Genomic DNA, 21,559 nt, shown 5'->3' on the forward strand with positions numbered 1-21,559 from the left:
TTGCGATTCGCGGCCATGGATGTCGTCCGATTGGCCGACGCCGCCGAAAACAGGTGATTGGCTGTCCGCCGTCTCTGGTGGAAGCTGCCGATTGGCCACTGGTTGCAAGAGGGACATTCAAGGCAACGAACTCTGTGAGAGGAACGTTGAAGGTAAGATATATTTAAATATCATGTAAAATAGAGAGAGTCTAAGTTGGAATATTGTATAGAATGGAAAGAGACTGGTGTGGAATATCGAGAATATGTAAGAGAGGTAAAATATCATCAGTATCATATAAAATGGGGAAAGACAGGGAAATATCGATATCTTGTAAAGTAGTGAAATGGATAACGTATGTTGTTATCTAAACTATAAAGAGACTGGGTGAAATACCATCAAAGTCATGTAAAATATAGGGGAATTGGGATGATACATAATAGCATTTAAAACAGATATATACTGAGTGAAATATTGTAAACTGAAGAGAGACTACAGTGAAATTTTCATCAAAATCATGTAAAAGAGAGGTGTGAAATATGAATATAACGTAAAATAGACAGAGATAGATAAGATATCTCTCTATCTTGTAAAAATAGAGAAATGGGTAAAGCATTGCTGATGTCATGTAGTTGCTGTTGTTGACGATTTTTAGGAGATTTGAGTGGATAAATGCAGAAAGGTTGTTTCTCTGAGGGAGTTAGGAGCAGAGGGTATAATCTCAGAATAAGGGGGTCACCTATTTAAGACAGGGATGTGGTGTAGTGAACCTGGAAATTTTTTACCCAGAGGGCTGTAGAGGCTGGGCAATTAAGCACATTTCATATATAGCGTGTGAAGCATATTATGTACATTTAATTTAATATAATATAATATTCTGTATGTATCTATAGGAGAATCAAGGGTTATGGGGAAAAGGCAGAAAAGTGGATTGAGGATTATCAGATGAACCTGACCTTAATGAATGATGGAGCAGAATTGATGAGCTGAATGGCCAACTTTGCCCATATCTTATGTTCAAAAACACTGTATGTGTCCCTACATCTCACAGACAGGTGGTTCAAGAAAGTGGCTCAGTGACTTCAGGGCAATTAGGGATGGACAATAAATGCTGCCTGAGCCAGTAATGCCCACATCCCAAAAATTTTAGGAAAATGAATTGTCTTTTAATATAGCATGAAAAGCTGCAACTATTTATTGCGCATAATGTTTGCTCAACTAGAAACTAGTTCCAGTTCTATATATGTGAAGAATCCTAAACTGCATAATATGTTTCTTGGACAATGGATACAACAGCTAAGTGAATTGTACAGATAATTAATTAATGTGGCTCCACAGAAGCAAGATATCTATGCAGATGTGCTATGGTACATGTACTGGTGCATTGCTACTGTCATGATATGCTTAGGCTAATTAGTATGTTTAAGATATCTGATTCCTAAGGAAATAACTGTTAAAAATTAAAAATTGTTCTTCCAGCTTGTCTGGGTAAGAATGAGGGTTGCAGAAGTGATGAGCTAATGACCATGGTACACAACGCCATTTGAGGGTGGAATAAGAATGAGTGTTGTGATAGTAGGAGACAGCATAATGAGGGAGATTAACAAAGTTCTGTGCATCAAAAAGCGTGAGTCCAGATAGCTTGCCTCACTGGTCTCATGTCTCAGCATAGCTCCAAGGGCTGGAGAGGAACTTGCAATGGAAGGGAGGATCCAATTGTCATGCTATATGTCAGTTCCAATGGTATAGGCAGGACAAAGGAGGTTTTGCAGAGTCAGTATGAGGAGGTAGGTGCAAAATTAAAAAAGCAGAATCTCAAAAGTCATAATCTTTGTATTATTACTTGAGCCACTTACAAACTGGCATAAGGCAAATCGGAGTCCTCAGTTGAATATGTATCTGAAAGACTGTCGTGGGAGAAATGGGTTCCAGTTCATTTGTACTAACACCAGTGCTGGGGAAAGTGGGACCTATACTGATTGGATGAAGCATTTTGGAAATTTTTCAGTTTTAATACTTCGTCTGAAGAAGAGTCATATCAGACTTGAAATGTTAACTCTGCTTCTCTCTCCACGGGTACTGCTAGATCTACTGAGTTCCTACAGCATTTCTTGTTTTCAGTGTCTAATATCTCCAGTTTTTCATTTTCATGAGAGAGTAGGCGTAAAATGGTGTTTTTCATTTTGTAAAGATATGCCACCGGATTGATTTGGTTTTGATTTATTTTTGTCACATGTACCAAGATACAATGAAAAGTGTTTTGCATGCTCTACAGGTAGATCATACTATACAAAATGTAACAGAACAGAGTGCAGATCACAGTGCTACAGCCTCAGACCCACTGCACAGAGAAAGAGAGATCAACATTAACATTTGAGAGGTCCATCCAAAAGCCTGATAACAGCCGGGAAGAAGCTGTACATGTATTCAAGTTTTTATATCTTCTGCCTGACGGAAGAGGGTGGAAGAGTGTATAATCAGGGTCTTGGTTATGTTGGTTGCTTTCTAGAGGCATTGGGAAGTGTAGATAGAGTCAATGGATGGAAGGCTGGTTTTTGTGGTGGACTGGGCTGTGCTCACAACTCTGTAGTTTCTCGCGGACTTGGCAAATGCCATGCCGCATTGTGATGCATCTGGATAGGATGTTTTCTATGGTGGATCTCTAAAAATTGGTAAGTCTTTGTGGACGTGTTGATTTTCCTTAGCCTTCTGAGGAAGTAGAGGCATTGTTATGCCTTTTTGAGGTCCCAGTACCCTGCAACAGTCAATGGCTTATAATTGATATAAATTAGACGTACCTTACGGCACATATGGAACACCAGAATTGCTGATAGATACAAGATTACTAGAAATGTAAGATGTGAAGTGGTCTTAAGAGACAACATAAAGATATTTATAGGTAAGTGAGTGGGTAAGGATGTAGCTAATGGAGTATACTGTGTGATGGTCAGAGAATATTCATCTCTGAGATGCAAAGAATCTGGTGATTTGCAAAAGGATTGTATGCACTTACAGCACGTAATTTGGAAAGCTAATGGAAGTATTATAATTAATCATAAGAGGAACTGAAGTCAAAAGTAGGGAGGGTATGCTTCAATTAAATAGGGCTCTGGTGAGCCTCATCTGCTGCGCAGTATTGGTCACCTTGTTTAAGGAAGGATGTAAATGTATTGGAGGCAGTCCACAATGAATAGGTGTCTTGAATGCGAAAGGCTGGGCAGGCTAGGTTTATATCTGCTAGAGTTTAGAAGAGTAAGAGGCAACATGAATGAAACACATAATATCCTAAGGGAATCTTGATTGGGTAGATATGAAAAAAATGTCCCATCATATGGGCAAAACTAAAACTAGGGGTCATTGTTTAAAAAGCAGGTGTTGCTCATTTAAGAACAGAGATTGTGATTTTTTGTTTTGAGGTTCATGAGTCTGTAGAACCCTCCTTCTGAAAAGATGGTGGAAGCAGAGCCCTTTAATATTATAAGGTAGATATTGATAGATTCTTGAGCAAATCTTTGAAAGGTGTCAGCAAGAATATGAATTTTAGATTATAATCTGATCAGCCATGAAAGTGCTGAAGAGCCTGCTCCTGGTTTCTCAAAAAAAGGATCTTATTACTAATTTCAATTCAATGAAGATGGTTTAAAGAAGAAAAGATGCGATACTTATATGTACATTTGTTTCGTGTTTTTTTTAAATGGAAAAGTGTCCCAAAGTTGTTTTTAAAGAGATATGTGAAAAACTTGCCATTTTATAAAATATATATTGTTTATTTATTTCATAAAGATTCTTGTTCCCCAATAATAGAAGTGGAAAGCTGCTACAAACTGTAAGAAAGAGTAATGGGAGACCTGAAGAGTGAGACCAGGATACACGTAACACCAGACACACCTGGGCGACCTCCTGTCTCAAATCCTTTTGAGAGCCCTAGTGATTATGCAACATTGCATGAACCTGTGGTCCCCAGTCCCTCAGTCTTCAGATTAGTGAAAACACCTGATTCACAGGTAAAGATCTTTTTCTCTCACATTGAATGCAAAATATTGTAATTTAATTGACTTTGTGCACAACACAGATTAGCAGTGCTGCATTTTAAGTTGTTTTTTTAGGAGAATGAATTTTTACCGTATAAAAATTATATTTGAAAGAGCAATCCTTGAATGTATTGGCAAGTAGTAAATTGAAGTTATGATAAAGAGATAGATAGGAGTTAGAATTTCCTTATGCTTGTTTGGGATCACTTCGTCTGTTGCTAGTTTGAAAATTGCCAGGAAGAGTGCACATTCTTCAGTTTAATCCATATCACAACATTGAGGCTGGCACTGAGGGAAGAGCTGTATCAGTTTTGTCTTTCACTGCATTCCAACAGTGACTACAATCCAGAATATGTTTCTTTGGCACTTTTGAAGTTTGCTGAAGTGTCAGAAACCAGTGTATAAATGCAAGTTATTTCTTAATTACATTTGATAGCTTGAAAATATACAACTTTCCTTACTTAGACACCTGGAAAATTCAGATGGTCCATTGGAGAGCTTGCCATCCTGCATCCAATTGAAATTGATCCAGAAGATGTTCACCAGCAGTCTGCATACATGAGCTGTACCAGGTTACCAGTTTTCTCTATTATGAGTTGCATACACTGCAGCCATTAGATCAGCATATATGTTACTAGGTGTTCTTTTTCATTTTTATATGAGTTAGATTTTTGTTTGCCATTCAGCTGGGTAAGATATGAGGCATTCTAGAATCATTTTCCTGCTTGAGTTTCAATTCAGTGAGTTTTGACAATATTATCTCCTCAACGAGTTCAGTATCTCATCAAGGCTCCTCCGACAGCACCTTCCAAATGCATAACCTAGAAAGATAAGGACAGCAGATGTACGAAAACAACCACCTCCAAGTTCCCCTGCAGTCACCACCATCCTGACTTGATACTATACCGCTGTTCATTCATTGTGTTTGGGTCAAAAACCTGGTTCCCTTTTCCTGTCAGAATAATGGGTCTCCCTACACCTCAAAGACTACAGCCATTCAAGAAGGCTGCGCACCACCAGGACAAATGGGAATGGACAGTAAATGTTTGCCGGGCTAGTAAAATCCACATCCCATGATTTTAATTTTAAATTACCCATAAGAACTAGGGTTGGGAGTAGGCAATTCAGTTTTTCAAGCCCACTTCACAATCGATATGTTTGATATGATCATGGCTGATCTCCCCTCAGCCTCAACTCCACTTTCCTGCCCAGTCTCCATGATCCTTCAACCTGTTACTTAAGGAAAAATCTCCTCCTTCAATTTACTCAATATCCCAGTATCCACTGCACTCTGGACTAGTGAATTCCACAGATTCATGACCCTGTCACAGAAGTAATTTTTCCTCATCTCCGTTTTAAATCTGGTATCCCTTAATCAAAAACAATGACTCTCGATCTAGATTTCCCCACATGAGGAAGCATTCTTTCTATGTTTACTTTGTCAATCTCCTTTTGCATCTTATATCATTTCATTCTTCTAAATTCCAGAGTGTACAGGCCTAAACTGGTCAATCTATCTCAGGAATCAAACTAATGAACCTCTTCTGAACTGCTGCAATACAATTATATCCTTTCTCAAGAAAGGGGATCAAAATTATGTGCAATGCTTCAGGTGTGGTCTCACTAATGCCTTACACAGTTGCAGTTACCTGCTTTTACACTTTACTCTTGTAGTAATAAATGCCAAATTTCTATTTGCCTTCATTATTCTCTACTGTATCTGCATATGAGTTTTCTGCAATTCATGATCTTGCATTTAAGACTCTGTAGTGGTTTAGATTTGCTTTAACCTGTATTGATTTTAAGCTTAACTCCATATAACAGTGTACTAATACCAGTATATTGTTTGTTTCCAATGAGGCAGGTGTTTGAGTTGTGGGTCTTTCTGATTATGACCCAACAGATATAAATTGTGCAATCTCGATAGTTTATCATTTACATTGATTGAGAGACAAAATCTCTTATCACAATATTTTTTACTTCAATATTAAGTTGTAAGCCACGATAATTGACATGACAATATTTCTTGTTCAAAAATTTGTATTAAGAAGTTGAAAACAAGCATGGAATTTCTGGTTAAATTACCAGTAGAAAAATATTTTTCTTCGTAAAAGTGCTAGAGTTAGCTTCAATGTTAGCAGACTTGTAACAGTAATATTACATTTAAAATGGTATTTTTTTTGTTTATACTTTTAGATTAGATAATGATATTGAGGCAAGAAAACAAAAAGCCATTGAAGAAGTAAGTGCTCAAACTAAAATAAAGAAAATGTTTTAGTATAACACGAATTTGAAGTAGAATCCTGTCAGCAAATTCTACTGACAAACTGGTATAAATTGTCTTCATGAGTGAATGGTTTCAACACAGTTCTTAAAGTGTTAGTCATTCATCCACATGCACTGACGTTGACCACATAAGCCAATTTTTTTCATTGATCTGCAATGCATGACAAATGTGAATACAATCCATGGAAAAAGTTCAAAGGTTTGATTCATTTTTTTTTAGAACTAAGTACATTTTAAGCAGAGCAGAATTTGAAATTTTAACATTTTCTAACTGAATAATGTTAACTTTTTTTTAATTGCTTCATTAAAGTTACATTCATTATAATGTAGAACTGAAAGAGGACATTTGGCCCAACATTGCATTGGTCAGGCTGTCTAATTCTGCAGCAAATATTTTTCCTTTCAGCCAAAAACCTTCCCTTTATCCAAATCCTATTTGAAAGTTATGTCAGAATCCATTTCCATCCCCTTTTATAGACTATTGCAGTGAGTTGAAAGGCATACAAAGTTTGAATAAGAATGATTTCACCTCTGGTTTGTTGTCAAATCACTTTAAATCATGTAGCTTCCAGTTACCTGCTGTTCTGCCACTGGAAACAACATCTTATTTCATCATTCATATTTCCTCATAATTTCAAGCTCCATTAAATCTCCTGTCATCCTGCTTTTAGAAATGTTGTAGCTTTCCTGGACTGACCACATAATTGAAGGATCTTGGTAAATATCTCGTGTGTTCTCCCTAAGACTTGAACATCCTTCCTAAAGTGTTTATTTGATCACTTTTTGGATCTCTGGCAGGGTGGTCTTATTAGTAAATTATCATTTGTAATGACTGAGCTACTGGACTTGGATTTGTATTACACAATGCGAGGAAGGTTGTTTTTTAAAATGTTTGATTGTTAGTCACAATGTCAGTCATATCATTTTAAGGAGATCCTATTGGATTGGCCCTTGATGAATGAATGATTTTATTGTCATGTGTACTTTACAGTGAGAGAAAATGTGGAAACTGAAAAGCTTTTCCACTGTTGCCATGATCTGGTGTCATTTTGAATAATTTAAGAATGAAAAAAAACAATAAAGCTCAAAGCGATTCCATCTGTCCTGAGCCAGCTCATCATCAACACTACTATCCCTCCTCCACTGCCCCACTACCATCTACTTCGGACACAACCAATGGTGACGTCACTACTCTTCAGACAGCATCAGATGCTGCTGGGCCAATTGTCTTCTGTCACCACCTCGCTGCTGCCTGCGCTGGACCCACCAATGTCAGTGTCACATCTCTCACCACTGGGCCCACCCTTGTCGATGTAATTGTAATGCCCTTCCACCACTGCATTGCAGCCTCCAATTGCTGACCCAAACAACAACTACTTTGCTGATCCTCGGTTGCCATCTTTTACCACTGGGCCTACCTCACCAACGTCACCTCCATTAATGTAGCAGCCACCGATTCTGATGCTGTGTTCTGTGCTCGCCTGGAAAAGTAAGGGCTCACTTGCAATAGCCATGAAGTCTGTGCTTGACCCACCTGCCGCTGCCATGAGATCCGTGCTCGACTCATTCACCACCAATACAAGTCCGTGCTTGGATCCCTGCTGCCTCCAATGCCATCCGTGCTCAGCACAAGAGATATTAAAGGGGAAGGGGGGGAGAATGTGGTCAGTGAGCCCTGCCTCAGGAGTCTTACTCTTGCCACCATCTTGTTAATGAAGTAACCCAGTTGGCCATGTGTATTAGACTCATACGGACATACAGCATGGGAACAGACCCTTCAGCCTAACTCGTCCATGCTGACCATATTTCCTAAACTGAGCTAACCCCATTTACCTGCGTTTGACCCATATCTAATATACCTTCCCCTATCCATGTACCTACCTGAATGTATTTCAAATGTTGTAATTGTATTTGCCCCTACCTTTTCCTCTGGCAGCTTATTCCATACACTCACCACCTTCAAGTCCCTTTTAAATCTTTCCCCTCACATCTTTGAGGAATTGTTAATTGAGAAAAATGTGACTAGTTTGTGCAAAAGTTATGATGTTCCATGACCCTATTTAATCAGCATAAATGGATTCATAATGACTTCACTGGGAATAGACAGACCATCTGCAAAAGTTGCATTACAGACAACAGTGAGGATTTACTATAGTGGGCAGAATTAATGAAATCTTGTGCCTTTTAGTTATTTATACCAAAGGAGACGTACATAGAAGATTGTATAGTGGAGTGGTTTGCCATAGAAATTTCCTGCTGTTTCATTCTTTTTAAAAGATATACTTTTAAGATTTATAACTTGTCCCATGATCCTCATGTTTATTTGCTATTCGATAGCTGATCGCAGTAATGAGAATTTTTCTTCAGCTTAGGCAGTACTGCTATGTCAAGTATTGTGTGGACGATATCACACTCCATTTTGTAGAAATAGGGTTTTGCTTACAGGAATGGTCTTAAGCAGAATTTAGACATCTGGTGAATGTCTAAAATTATAAAAAATTGAGTAGTGATCTGATACCATACTGTAACATTATTTGAAGTTGAATTTAATGTTTCAGTATATAGTATATCCTAATATTTTGATTTATTTGTAGTTTTTTTTGAATAGTGTTATCGTCCCTTCTCCTTGGACTCAAGCTGAAGGAAAACCGATTCTACAATCCCATCGAACCAAATGTATGTATGTTTGTTTTAGAAGTATGTGAATTTCAGTGATTATTTTTAAATTTTATTTCTGAAGCAAAGTTCTTTCTAAAGGTCTTCCTTCACAAAAGTAGACTTTGCCAAAGAGGATTGAAGTTATGTGGATGAGGGCACAGCTTATATTTCTCAATCGATCGTTTTGCATGATATTTATTCTTGACTCACTATATTGGATTCTGTCAAATTCAATAATTAAGTAAAAAATTCAAAATCTCTATCTATCTAAAATAGAAACAGTAACCACAAAGGTAAAGGATTTGTTTGATTCCAGGAGCTGTGCTAAGTATGCAAGATTTACAAATGTTCGGGGAACTAAAAAGTAAATGATGAATAATCATGTTTGGTTCAGTACAACAAGTTATATCAGTATAGCATTATTTACCTCAGTAAAATTTGAACATGTAATTTATTGTTTGTTTAATTTCAATGACAGTTGTTAAACTAATAAACTCAGGTTGTTTTTCAGTGAATAAATTTGACTTTTTTGATCAGATTTCCAAGATAATTTAACAGTTTGTTGAGTCACTTGGTCTGGTAATTCCTAAGGCACTCTTCTAATAGTTGTATGGATAAATATCAGAAAGAGTGGGGCAAGCCCAGATTTAAATGTCTAATGGTTAAGTGGTATAGACAAAAATATCTACACTTCCTGTCCCTACCCACTATGTAGTGAGGTCTTCAGTCAGCTGTGTGTGGATGTTGGGTCAAGCTCACCTCTGCCTATCTATGTATTGTCAAATACTTTTCTGACACTATCTAAGCTTATGCGTGACATAACTTAGGACTGCTGTGTATTGGAGTTGTGTTCCCATTATGAGCTTAAGGTATTCATGTGTTCGTGCACTTATAGTGGAGGTGGGGTCTGTCAGTTGGTGGATGGGTAGCAAGGTGGAGAATGGTTAATCAAAGTAAATTCGGACTCTCTTTGTATTGTGTCTTCAATATGCATGTGTTTTTGCTTTCCTGTTGGCGGTTATCTCTTCCTTCAATCCTACTGTTGTTTCTTGCTTGTGCTGAATTATCCTGATGAGTGCAAGGTGAAAGACTTTGAAAAAATGTCTTTTTTCTTCCAGCAATACTAATGTTCTGTATTCTAATCCAGCATTTATTCTGATTCAATTTGTATCTTTAGGTGAGGTTCATCTGTTTTTAAAATACAACTTGATTATATCTTGACCCTTAATGGAACATGCAGTGCATCTAAAGCAATTGTGTTTAATTGTCATTCCTTAAAGGTTCATCCTGGGAGAGGAATTCTTCAGTTACATCGAAAGAATCTGTTAGATTACCTGGGATGCATAATGGTTAGTAGTTATGTATTAGCACAAGGAGTTCTACAATTCAATTGTTGCAATTTCATCAATTATTTATTGTGTGTTCAGAACAAGTACCAATCTGAACTAAGATTTTTTTTCAATGAACCTAAAATCAACTTCAATCACATAACTTATTTTGCAATTTACAGAACTTAACGCATTAGACATTGGACAAGTAAGACACTAAGCCCCATTTTCTCTTTAGTTTTACCATCTCATTAATTTAGTTTAATGAAAATATAGTATTTACATTGATATATGTTTTGCAAGCAAGGGGTGCATATACATGAATATCTCCATCAGAATGATGGAGGATGCCATATTTTCTTTTTGTGGGAAAATAATCTAATTCAGTGTGAACTAGTACTTGCACAGGACATGATGAAGTAAAATTGTAACAAACCAAACCTGTCTATTCATTTTTGTGCTTCATATTTGCTTTGGACCACTTTGTGGTTTTGCTGATTTTTCACTTGGGGATGGGGAAAGAGAGGATTTAACTATAATGCTTGCCCTTGATTTTGAAGAGTATTATTGAAATCTTTTTAGTCATGAATTGCCCTACAATATAATTATATCCAATGTTGGTAAACCTGAACATATTAGACAACAAGCACTCGATGTATATGCAATTGAATTATAAAAGTTATAGTACTAAAACTCTATGCATTCAATATCCATAGTGATATGAGAACTAAAATCATATGGATCCTTGAAAGTCAGAGCACAACAATGCATCATTTTGTATACAGTATTTTTCTATAGGAACCGAGTAGTCAAATTTCATAATCTGCTTTTTTAAACATTTCCCTTTTTAAGTAAGACTGTAAATTCCTGTGAAAATAAGTTGGGACTCTGATTTAATTATGGTTTGTGTTTTCAACCTTAAAACACACTTTGCAAAAAATTTCTTGAAGAAAGTGTTCCCTTTTAAGTCTTCATTCTTTGTCAACTGTTTTGAAGTTGATTTCTCGTTAGGTCCAGCCAGGTTTGCTCTCCAAGTATGTTTAAACTGTTATTTTTTGCTTGTGAATATGCAAATTTGGAAGAATATGATTTGATAAAATATAACAAAGCGTAACCTTATAAAATGTGCTTATAAAGTAGAAGTTTAAAATTTTGTCTGCATTTTTTGATGTGTGCCCTTAAGATAACTTGCCACAGGTAGTACTAAAAAATCTTCACTAAATTATTTCAGCTACCTTAAAAACTATTTACAGTCTCAGCACAGAAAGGTTATGAATATTGAAAATGTTTTCAGCATAGTTGGAGGCCATTGTGTCAGCGTCCATTAGAACAGAATCAAAGAAGTATTACAGTACAAAAGAAGGTGATTTGGCTCACTAAATGCAGTTCTCTGAATGAGCACCGTGACTTGCTATCAATCCTGTGTGTTGTGATACAGGGTCAGCAAAATAGTGAAATTAAATATTCAATGATCTCAAAATTGTCCAATTGTTCCTATTTATACTTTATGAATAACAGTTATCAGACAGCAAGTTTATAAGTTTAAATAAAAATTAACAATTTATCATTAATACTGTAACTTCAGAACAAAGCTAAACTACAGGTAAGCTAATTAAGGTCCATGATTTAATCCCATTTTTCATTGATTGTAACCCCCACACTCAATATTAACAGATACAGTTAAGGGATAAATATTTTCCAGTTTGATAACATTTGCAACTACGAGTATGGAATACTTGAACAATGTGTTTTATTTCAGACACAAAGGATGGTATATTGCTTGAATTCCGAAGTCACCTGTCAATATAAATAGCTTCCAGCATACTCTGAGAAATATTGACTTATTTCTTCTAAACTGGGGTTCTTTTCTCAGAATATTTAATGATTCTTGAACTGGAGAGTAAACCAACTTCTCAGTACACTGCCTTCTGCTCAAAATAAATCTCGGCAAAGACCAGTCTAATCTATGGTTTCTCACTCTTTGTTTCAACTTTTTTTGAGCTGGCCGGCCAGCACTGGACTCCCCTTAATTGACCAATGATACATCCAATCAGTTTCTATTTCTTGAGCTTAACACATCGTGATGCCAAGCATCTGCAGTGTACTGCAGAACAATGATTAATCGCAGTTACTTTTGCAGGCCAAGTCCCATTTGCAAACAGTAGTTTGTTCTTTCCATTTTTAAAAAACTTATATCTCATTTCCAAACCAAAAATGGGAAAAATAAAGAAACTCAATGATGGTTTCAATATCTGTTTCTCTCCATTCTTTGCACCTTTTTTCCCGTTTAAATAATCATTCAATGATCTCTTGGATGCTTCAGTTGAACTTACTTCACCACACTTCCGGACATTTCATTCCAGACATGAACCATTTGTTCTGTGAAAAGCTTTTTTTTTCTCACATCACACTTGGTTCTTTTGTATGTCACTTTACATCTGTGACCTCTTGTTCTTGACCCTTTTCTGAGGATAACAGTTTTTTTCTTATCTACTTCGTGCATTTTGAAAACCTTGATCAGATCTGCTCTTAATTGTCTGCTCTCCAAGGAAAACAATCCCAGCCTCTCCAATCTGTCCTCATAACTGATGTTCTTCATGCCTGGAACCATTCTTGTAAATCTGTTCTGCACATTGAAAAAGATGTTAAGACATTAAACATAGTGTAGCATCCAGAACTGTAGACAATACTCCAGCTGAGGTCTAACAGATGTCTCATACAAATTCAATACTATCTATTTGTTGTTGTACTCTATTTCCCTATTAATAAAGCCTGTTAATAGTGTATGCTTTATTAATTGCTATTTCCACCTGTCTAGCCACCTTCGATGATCCCTCTGCTCCTGCACGTTCTTTAGAATTGTACCTCTTATTTTGTATTTTCCACCAAAATGCATCACCTCACACTTGTCTACATTGAACTTCACCTGCCACCTAAACATCCATTCCACCGATCCATCAATGCCCTATCAAAGTTCGACACTGTCTTCCTCCCAGTTTATAATGCTTCCAAGTTTTGTATGATCTGTTAATTTTGAAATTGTCCCCTCCACACCAAGATCTTGATCATTGACACATTTATAGTTAGATTGGAGAACATATAGGAACAGGTGTAGGCCATTCAGCCCCTCAGGCCTACATCATCATTCTGAGATCATGGTTGTTCTGTGGCCTAAATCCTCATACCTATGGTTGGCCCATAACCCTTAAGACCAAGAATGTATATATTCCAGATTTAAAATTAACAACTGATCCAACATCCATTGCCATTTGTGGAAGAGAGTTCTGAACATCTACCACCCTTTGTATGTAGAAGTGCTTCCTAACATCGCTCCTGAATGGTCTGGCCCTAATTCTCAGATTATGGTCCCCTCGTTCTAGAATTACTAAACAGTGGAAATAGGTTATCTTTACCCTGTCTTTTCCTGTTAAAATCTTGAAGACTTTGATCAGATCACCCCTTAACCTTCTGAATTCCAGAGAAAACAGGCCTGATTTATATAATCTCTCCTCATAACTCTAAGTCCATGTATCATGCTTGTAAACGTGAAATTGGTATAACCAAGGATCACTAAGATATAATATATTAAGAACAAAATTATGTAACTCGATGATTTTGACGAGATAGGGCCACATATATATTTTTCTAGCCCAAAAAGGAATCTATGATCATTACTCTTGTTTCCTATCACACTGCCGATTTTTAATCCAATCCATCGTTAAAACAATTTTAAAATAATCCCCCTCCCCACACTCTTCATCAAATCTGTCATCTTTCTTTCTGTAAATATTTTGTTTACTTTTTCCTTAAGAGCCATGAATGGATTTTGCCTCAATTCCATTCCGTGACAAAGCCTTCTATGCTCCAACAGCACTCTACATAAAATATATTTCTCCTAACATCCTGTCCTTCTTCTGGTTAAATTGATAACTTTTCCGACACTGACTTAAGAGGCAGAGGCAATGGTCTTTATTCAATCTGACAAAATCCTTGATAATTTAAAATTGTCTTTTAACCTTTTCTGCTCCATTGTACATTGTCTCATCTCCTCTCTCTTTATTATAACTGTAGTTTCTGTTGTTGTATCATTCATTAATCCATGGCATTCAGAATCTTTCTGTTGTGATGGCATTCAGAATCTTTGTTGTCATCTACCCAAAATTAAAAATGATGCTTGAATTTTGCCTTATGAGATTATTGTCTCATTACTCTTAAATGTTAAGTTCCTATTTCTCAAACTAAAAACACTTGCTGTTTTAACGGCTTTATCTACGTACACTTTGCAATGATTCATTTGTGCTCTTGTTCGGCCATAAGCTTCATTGTCCTTTTCATTAAGCATATTCTCCAATCCTCACTTTGATTTCTAAAATTAATTACCTGTATTTGTCTCCATTTTGCCAATTTGACTCTGCACAATTCCTTTCTAAACCTCTACTTTTGTGTTGTTGTTGTCATTTTTTATAACACCACTTGTGTTCAAGTCATCTAGCTACATGGAGGACATCTACCTATATTAAGGACAAAATTGGTTCTTACACTGACCCTTGGTTATATCACTTGCAAGTGGTCTCTAATCCAACAGACATAAATACCAACCTTTCACCTCCTGTAACCAAGGTGCTACCTTTCATCTTTATACGATGTACCTGAATGTTTGTGTACTTTCATAAGTAGCACAACACAATCATTACATTCCCTTTGGCGCACATTCACTTTTCAAACATCTGTCTTACAGTTGACAAATGTGCCTTTAACAAATCTAATCTATCTATTCTGAATTATCCTTTGAATTTCTAAATACTTAATTGGACCTCAAATTACGGTTCAAACAACTTATACACAACTTATATCAGACTAACTGGTTTGTTGTCAGATGGTTTATTCTAACAAAAGCAATATAGTGACAATACTGGCACAGTGAGACACCTAAAAAAAATTCAAAAGTATGATCAGAGCTTCTGCTCATATTATATGTTAAACATGTTAAATATATAATGTCAATAAAACTGAATGATGCTGTTAATCTAAATATGATCCATACTTTAAGGAGATTTATGTAATAATTTAAATTCTATTTTTTTCTGTGTGTAGCAGCTTGTCAGACCGTGTTGTCCTTACCTGTAGACTTTGATCTGGAAAAAATAATAGGTAAGGTATAAAAATTCATGTATTTTTTGAAAGTGATCACTCAAACTGACAAAATGCTGAGCTTATGTTTACTTTTATAAGTTGTTTCTGCTGCACTCTCTCGCTCTGTTCCACTCCCTAAAAATAATAATCTGATTTAATTCATTCTTGCCCTATCTTAATTGAGTGAAAAGGACAACTTAGAAAAGAACAAAATGTTTGTCCTTTCTGGATCACCTTATTATGTAGATCCCTTTACCAAAAGGGTTTTTGTGACAGTCCCATAGGATGTCATTTGTGACTTAAGAGCCGTTGAGGTCCTGTAACATTGCTGAATTTAATGCATTTTGTAAATTTTATGGTACTGTAAATTTATTTTTCTGTTCAGGTGAACATTATAAATTGGAAGACCCTGCTGACCAATCCCATGAAAGTTTGAGTGCATCTTCACTTCGGAGAAAGCTGTTTATTGATGGTGAAAGAAGCTACTCTGATAGCTCCTCCCTTCCTTCTCCAGAGGAAAGTCCATGTGGTGAATCTGCTCAGCCTCATGTAAATCTAAGGTCATCAGATTCTTCTCCATTTCGATGCAAAAGCCCGACAAAAACTCCTAGTTCTGTAAGTACTATATATAGCTTTGAATGTCAGTTTTGGGACACGTACAACCGACTATAAGGGCAAAGAGATTGAAGAATGTAGGGTTTCAATGTGGTACTCGGAAGACAATAAAATGTGATTGTATGCCTCCAGTCTAGCTACCTAGTGAGGGAGCAGCACTCTGAATCAACGTGTTGGACAATAACCTGGTGTTGTGTGATTTTTAACTTTGTCCAGTCCTTCACACAATGTTCTGACTTCTATCTTTGTACATTGACTTCTAGAAACACTATTAAATGCAGACTATTTGTGAAAATGCCCTTTCAACAGTCAGTTATAAATCAGCATTGGCAAAATCTTGGCAGTAGTGTGTTGTTTGTATGGCACACATCTCTCAGAGATATAGCATGGTCCATAGCAAGCAATTTTGGTTTTAAAGGCCATCAACAAATAGTTTTAAAATGAGAAATTCTGATGTATGAATTCATCGCAAGGGAACTGTGAAAATATCGTGCCATTAGCTGGCTTTACTGAATTCGTCTTTTCTGTAGTTAGTTGATGAATGTTCTTAAGTTCATAATATTTTAATATAAAAGCCCATCTTTGGTGGATCTTGTTTATAATTGACTCTGAAAATAAAATTGTCCTGGCCTGTTGTGTTGTTAACCAGTGGTAGTTGCAGAATGTCTTTCAGGAAAAAAAACAAATTTTCTTAAAAAGCAGAGTTTGGTACTATAATGACAAAACTAAATTCAGTTTCCAGATTTTTGAAGACTTGCTTTGAAGACTTGTTTTCACCACCTGATTATTGTTTGCTTTCACCTACTTGGTATACAACATAACAAGAAAATCTGTTTTTGGAGACCGAATGGGATAGAATCCTCCTGGGGAAAATGGCATTTTACATTTAATTAAAAGTTTGCTGTTCCTACGTTTTTCCAATAAAATTCCAAGTTCTTTAAAAATAATTTTACGTTGTTCTTCAATCCTGCACTGGAAAGTGCTTTAAGACTGAAGAAAGAATTCTTGAGCGGCTCCTCAGTAAACTGCCCAAGTTCAGAAAACGTTTTCAATTAACGGTCTTTCATGTTTTTCTGTGATTGTGTTTGGAAGCAGGGAATGGAGCAATGGTGGTGGAGAATGAAGATTATATATGAATTTTTCTCACACTGACAATGCAAAACCTTCCTTTCAAGGAAGGCAGTTGAGGAGCCTTGCATTTGATCCTGTAGTTTAACAAAATTTTAATCATGTCTGCTAGTGAGAAAATTCTATTAAACCTGAATGATTGATTACAAATGAAGTTTTTAATATTTTTATTTAATTCTGTCTCTGTGATCTGGTCCAATTAGAAAGGTTTTGAAAGCAAAAGACTAATCGTGTGATTAAATTCTTTCACTCTAATAATCCTGAGAAAAGCACACTAGACTAATACAAGAATAGACATTGCTGGAGAAACTCAATAGACCTGGCAGCATCTGTGGAAAGAAATCTAGGGTCACTGGACCCAAAATGTTGACACTAATTTCTCTTCATAGATGCTGCCAGACCTCCTGATTTTACCCAATTAATTTCTGCTTTTGTTTCAGATTTCCAGCATCTGCAGTTCTTTTCTTTTGTGCACTATACCAGTGATTAATTGCAAGCCACACAATACAATGTAGTAATATAAATCTATCCTTTTTAATCTTAGGGGCAATTTTCATCAAGTCCTATCCGAGATGCTGTAAGAGCGTGCAGTTTAGGGAGCCTAACAAGCCCCATGTTTCCAGGGAAGTCATCACCAAATACTGCATCCCCAGCTTTATCTCCGATTGAATCTCAGTTTGACAAAATGCCAGTTTCAGGTTTGAATTTGACATGATTTTGAACTTAGAAATGGTAGTTATTGTATGAGTGGGTTGTTTTGAAAGTGTTAAACTTTTGAAGCTTTAGAACAGATATGACCATTGATTTGTAAATGATGGTGTTTATAGCTGATGCTAGTCAGTATAATTTCACCCTTAACAATTTCTCCTTCAAATTCTCCCACTTCCTCCAGACCAAAGGGGTAGCCATGGGCACCTGTATGGGCCCCAGCTATGCCTGTCTCTGTTGGCTACGTAGAACAGTCCATCTTCCGTAATTACACCAGCACCACTCTCCACCTCTTCCTCTGCTACATTGATGACTGCATTGGCGCCACCTCATGCTCCCACGAGGAGGTTGAGCAATTCATCAATTTCACCAACACATTCCACCCTGACCTTAAATTTACCTGGACCATCTCTGACACCTCCTTCCCCTTCCTGGACCTCTCCATCTCCATTAATGACGACCGACTTGACACTGACATTTTTTACAAACCCACCGACTCCCACAGCTACTTGGATTACACCTCTTCCCACTCTACCTCCTGCAAAAATACCATCCCATATTCCCAATTCCTCTGCCTCTGCCGTATCTGCTCCCAGTTCCACCTCAGAACACACCAGATGGCCTCCTTCTTTAGGGATCGCAATTTCCCCTCCCACGTGGTTAAAGATGCCCTCCATTGCATCCCGTCCACATCCCGCACCTCCGCCCTCGGACCCCACCCCTCCAACCGTAACAAGGACAGAACGCCCCTGGTGCTCACTTTCCACCCTACCAACCTTCACATAAACCAAATCATCCGCTGATATTTCTGCCAACCTCCAAACGGACCCCACCACCAGGGATATATTTACCTTCTGCAAAGACTATTCCCTCCATGATTACCTGGTCAGGTCCACGCACCCCCTACAACCCACTCTCCCGTCCTGGCACCTTCCCCTGCCACCGCATGAATTGCAAAACCTGTGCCCACACCTCCTCCCTCATCTCCATCAAAGGTTTATCTGCACATCCACCAATATCACTTATTGTATCCGTTGCTCCCGATGCGGTCTTCTCCACATTGGGGAGACTGGACGCCTCCTAGCAGAGCGCTTTAGGGAACATCTCTGGGACACCTGCACCAATCAACCACACCACCCTGTGGCCTAACATTTCAACTCCCCCTCCCATTCTGCAGTGGATATGGAGGTCCTGGGCCTCCTTCACTGCCGCTCCCTCACCACCCGACGCCTGGAGGAAGAACGCCTCATCTTGCGCCTCGGAACACTTCAACCCCAGGGCATCAGTGTGGACTTCAACAGTTTCCTCATTTCCACTTACCCCACCTCACCCCAGTTCCAAACTTCCAGCTCAGCACTGTCCCCATGACTTGCCGATCTTCTTTTCCACCTATCCATGCCACCCTCTTCTCTGACCTATTACCTTCATCCCCTACCCCACTCAAGTATTGTACTCTATGCTACTTTTCTCCCCACTCCCACCCTCCTCTCATTTATCTCTCCACCCTTCGGGCACTCTGCCTGTATTCCTGATGAAGGGCTTTTGCCCGAAACGTCAATTTTACTGCTCCTCAGATGCTGCCTGAACTGCTGTGCTTTTCCAGCACCATTAATCCAGAAACTGGTTTCCAGCATCTGCAGTCATTGTTTTTACCTATTTAATACTAGTAAGTCCCATAGACTTATAATAGACGAAAGGTTGGTGGCAGTAAATCTACCCAAAGAAGATCCTTCACAACCTGGTGCCAGCTGTGGGCAACTCCTACATCACATTTGATTTATTTTCTTAAGAAGAGAATTTGAAACCCCAGATTACATTTTTCCCCTTTTTCTCCCATACAAGTGAAAACTTTTTCATACTGGACATGGTCCTTTTGCTGATGACTTTGCAGCATAGTTCTTACTTTTAACAGTAGTTATATTGATACTTCTTAAGTGGGCTTGATGCAAGCCAAAGTGCTTTTTCTAAAAATAAAAGTGGATAAAATCCTTAAAAGCTCATGTGTATACATTCATTATTGAGGCATTAGTTGATTTACAGATATGGCTCTTACCTTCGCTGTAGCATTACAATGACTATTTTGTTGACTCTGCTTGTATATTTACAAGAAAAAATATGCGGTAAGCCTTCATGACTGATTGGAAACCATAGATTGGAGAATCTGTTTTAGAGGTTTATGTCGCTGACTACATTTTTTAAACATTGACCACTTGTTATAATTTGCTACAGCTCAGAAATGTTCCATTTATGCTTTAAGAATCACTTTTCTTCGAATTCACATCTCTCTAACACATAAGTAGAATGTTTTTCTCCAATATTCATTAAAGATCTATTAAGTGTTTATTTGAAAAAACCTGTTCTTTGCATAATCTCTTTTTTTTTTCTGCCTTTATGCAGAAGAAAGGAACTTTACTTCCATGTCTCCTGTTGCTCATGCTGCAGCTATTTTAGATGGGAATTTTGACCACTGTACAGAATCACCTTTCATAGAAGGATGTTCACCAATTAAAATGTGTCCACCTATGAATCCCAGACTTCACAGTGATCCTTGTCACATTTCTCCTCAAACGTTAACTCTTCAGCAAGAACACAAAAGTGAGGAGAGAACCCATTCTCCAGCACAAGAAATAGATGCAGAAGTGTTCTCTTTACACCTGGGAGCAGAAAATAAAACAAATTGCATTACATGTCTCAATCTCTCAGAAGTCAATGAGAATATTTTAGTGCTTCGAGATGAGAATGAGGATCATACTGTTGATATGGCTGACCCAGGTGCACCTGAAGGCGATGATAACAGTTGGGTAAAAGAATCTGAAAGCAATATTAGTATTCCAAGGACCAGCTCAACTGGAATTGCTTTTAATGTGGATAGCCCTCACATGTATATGTCACCTCTTGCAGAAAGCAGTGCTATTCCTTTTGAGAGCATTAGTATGCAGGTAAGGATTATGTTTAGAGCAGCTACATTTAAATTACCACTCCAATTGATTCTGAAGCAATCAATAAAAAATAGTTTAGTTTTGCAGTTTTTGGCTAAATAAAATTGCTTCCGATTGTATGTGTAAAAATAATATGGCTAGATATGCATTGCCATTATTGAATTCTCATTCTGAATGTTAATGTATGTGCCATGCTTTTAACATTGTTTTATTGATTTTCTTTTTAAATTAATAGGCTGATAGTGGATATAATACACAAACCACTTCTGCAAATAGCTTAATGGATGCCATTGGAACAGATAGCCAGCTTGGTAAAGAGCATTTGGAACTACAATCTCTAGTTGGAACTGTACCTCCAAATAAGCTTAATCTAAAATCTAAGGTAATGCTCCTGCATCTGTATTCTGTTTATGAAACAAATCCATGTAACTAAATGAATATGCTCTGTTTGGTCAGATGTAGAATTGAATGGTCAAAATACTGTACAGATCATACATGCCAAACCATATTTTATGATTAAAATTTAATTAAGAAGGCAAAATATTGAAAATGAACTTAATTATTTTACTTCTGTGCTGTGATTTTAGCTAAGAATTAACAGAGTGAACTTGCATTTCTGTTCTCCAATCTGTTGGCAACACTTTCACTTTTAAGAATGATTGTGACTAAATTTGGTGGAGATGTGAGGAGGAGGAGGGACAATATTTAGTATTTAATGAAGATCAGTGTTGGAGAAATTAAGTTAATTATATTT

At 37.2% G+C, this 21,559-nt stretch overlaps 1 protein-coding gene across 2 annotated transcripts in view; it reads left to right on the top strand.

The window, feature by feature from the left end:
- Positions 1-85: 85 nt before the first annotated feature.
- bora (bora aurora kinase A activator) overlaps positions 86-21,559 on the top strand; it is a 31,666-nt gene continuing 10,192 nt past the window's right edge. Inside the window, exons 1-11 of one of the 2 annotated variants that reach the window (XM_060826522.1) lie at positions 86-152; positions 3,784-3,983; positions 4,476-4,582; positions 6,207-6,252; positions 8,891-8,972; positions 10,235-10,303; positions 15,377-15,433; positions 15,801-16,030; positions 17,703-17,856; positions 20,264-20,805; positions 21,041-21,187. In XM_060826522.1, the coding sequence (XP_060682505.1) occupies positions 3,819-3,983; positions 4,476-4,582; positions 6,207-6,252; positions 8,891-8,972; positions 10,235-10,303; positions 15,377-15,433; positions 15,801-16,030; positions 17,703-17,856; positions 20,264-20,805; positions 21,041-21,187 (1,599 nt within the window). In that variant the 5' untranslated portion in view covers positions 86-152; positions 3,784-3,818. Of the gene's footprint in view, positions 153-176; positions 256-3,783; positions 3,984-4,475; positions 4,583-6,206; positions 6,253-8,890; positions 8,973-10,234; positions 10,304-15,376; positions 15,434-15,800; positions 16,031-17,702; positions 17,857-20,263; positions 20,806-21,040; positions 21,188-21,559 lie in introns of those variants that run through there. The other variant, XM_060826523.1, reaches the window with a different exon arrangement.

This window comes from Hemiscyllium ocellatum, chromosome 6, assembly GCF_020745735.1.
Source record: "Hemiscyllium ocellatum isolate sHemOce1 chromosome 6, sHemOce1.pat.X.cur, whole genome shotgun sequence".
NCBI lineage: Eukaryota > Metazoa > Chordata > Chondrichthyes > Orectolobiformes > Hemiscylliidae > Hemiscyllium > Hemiscyllium ocellatum.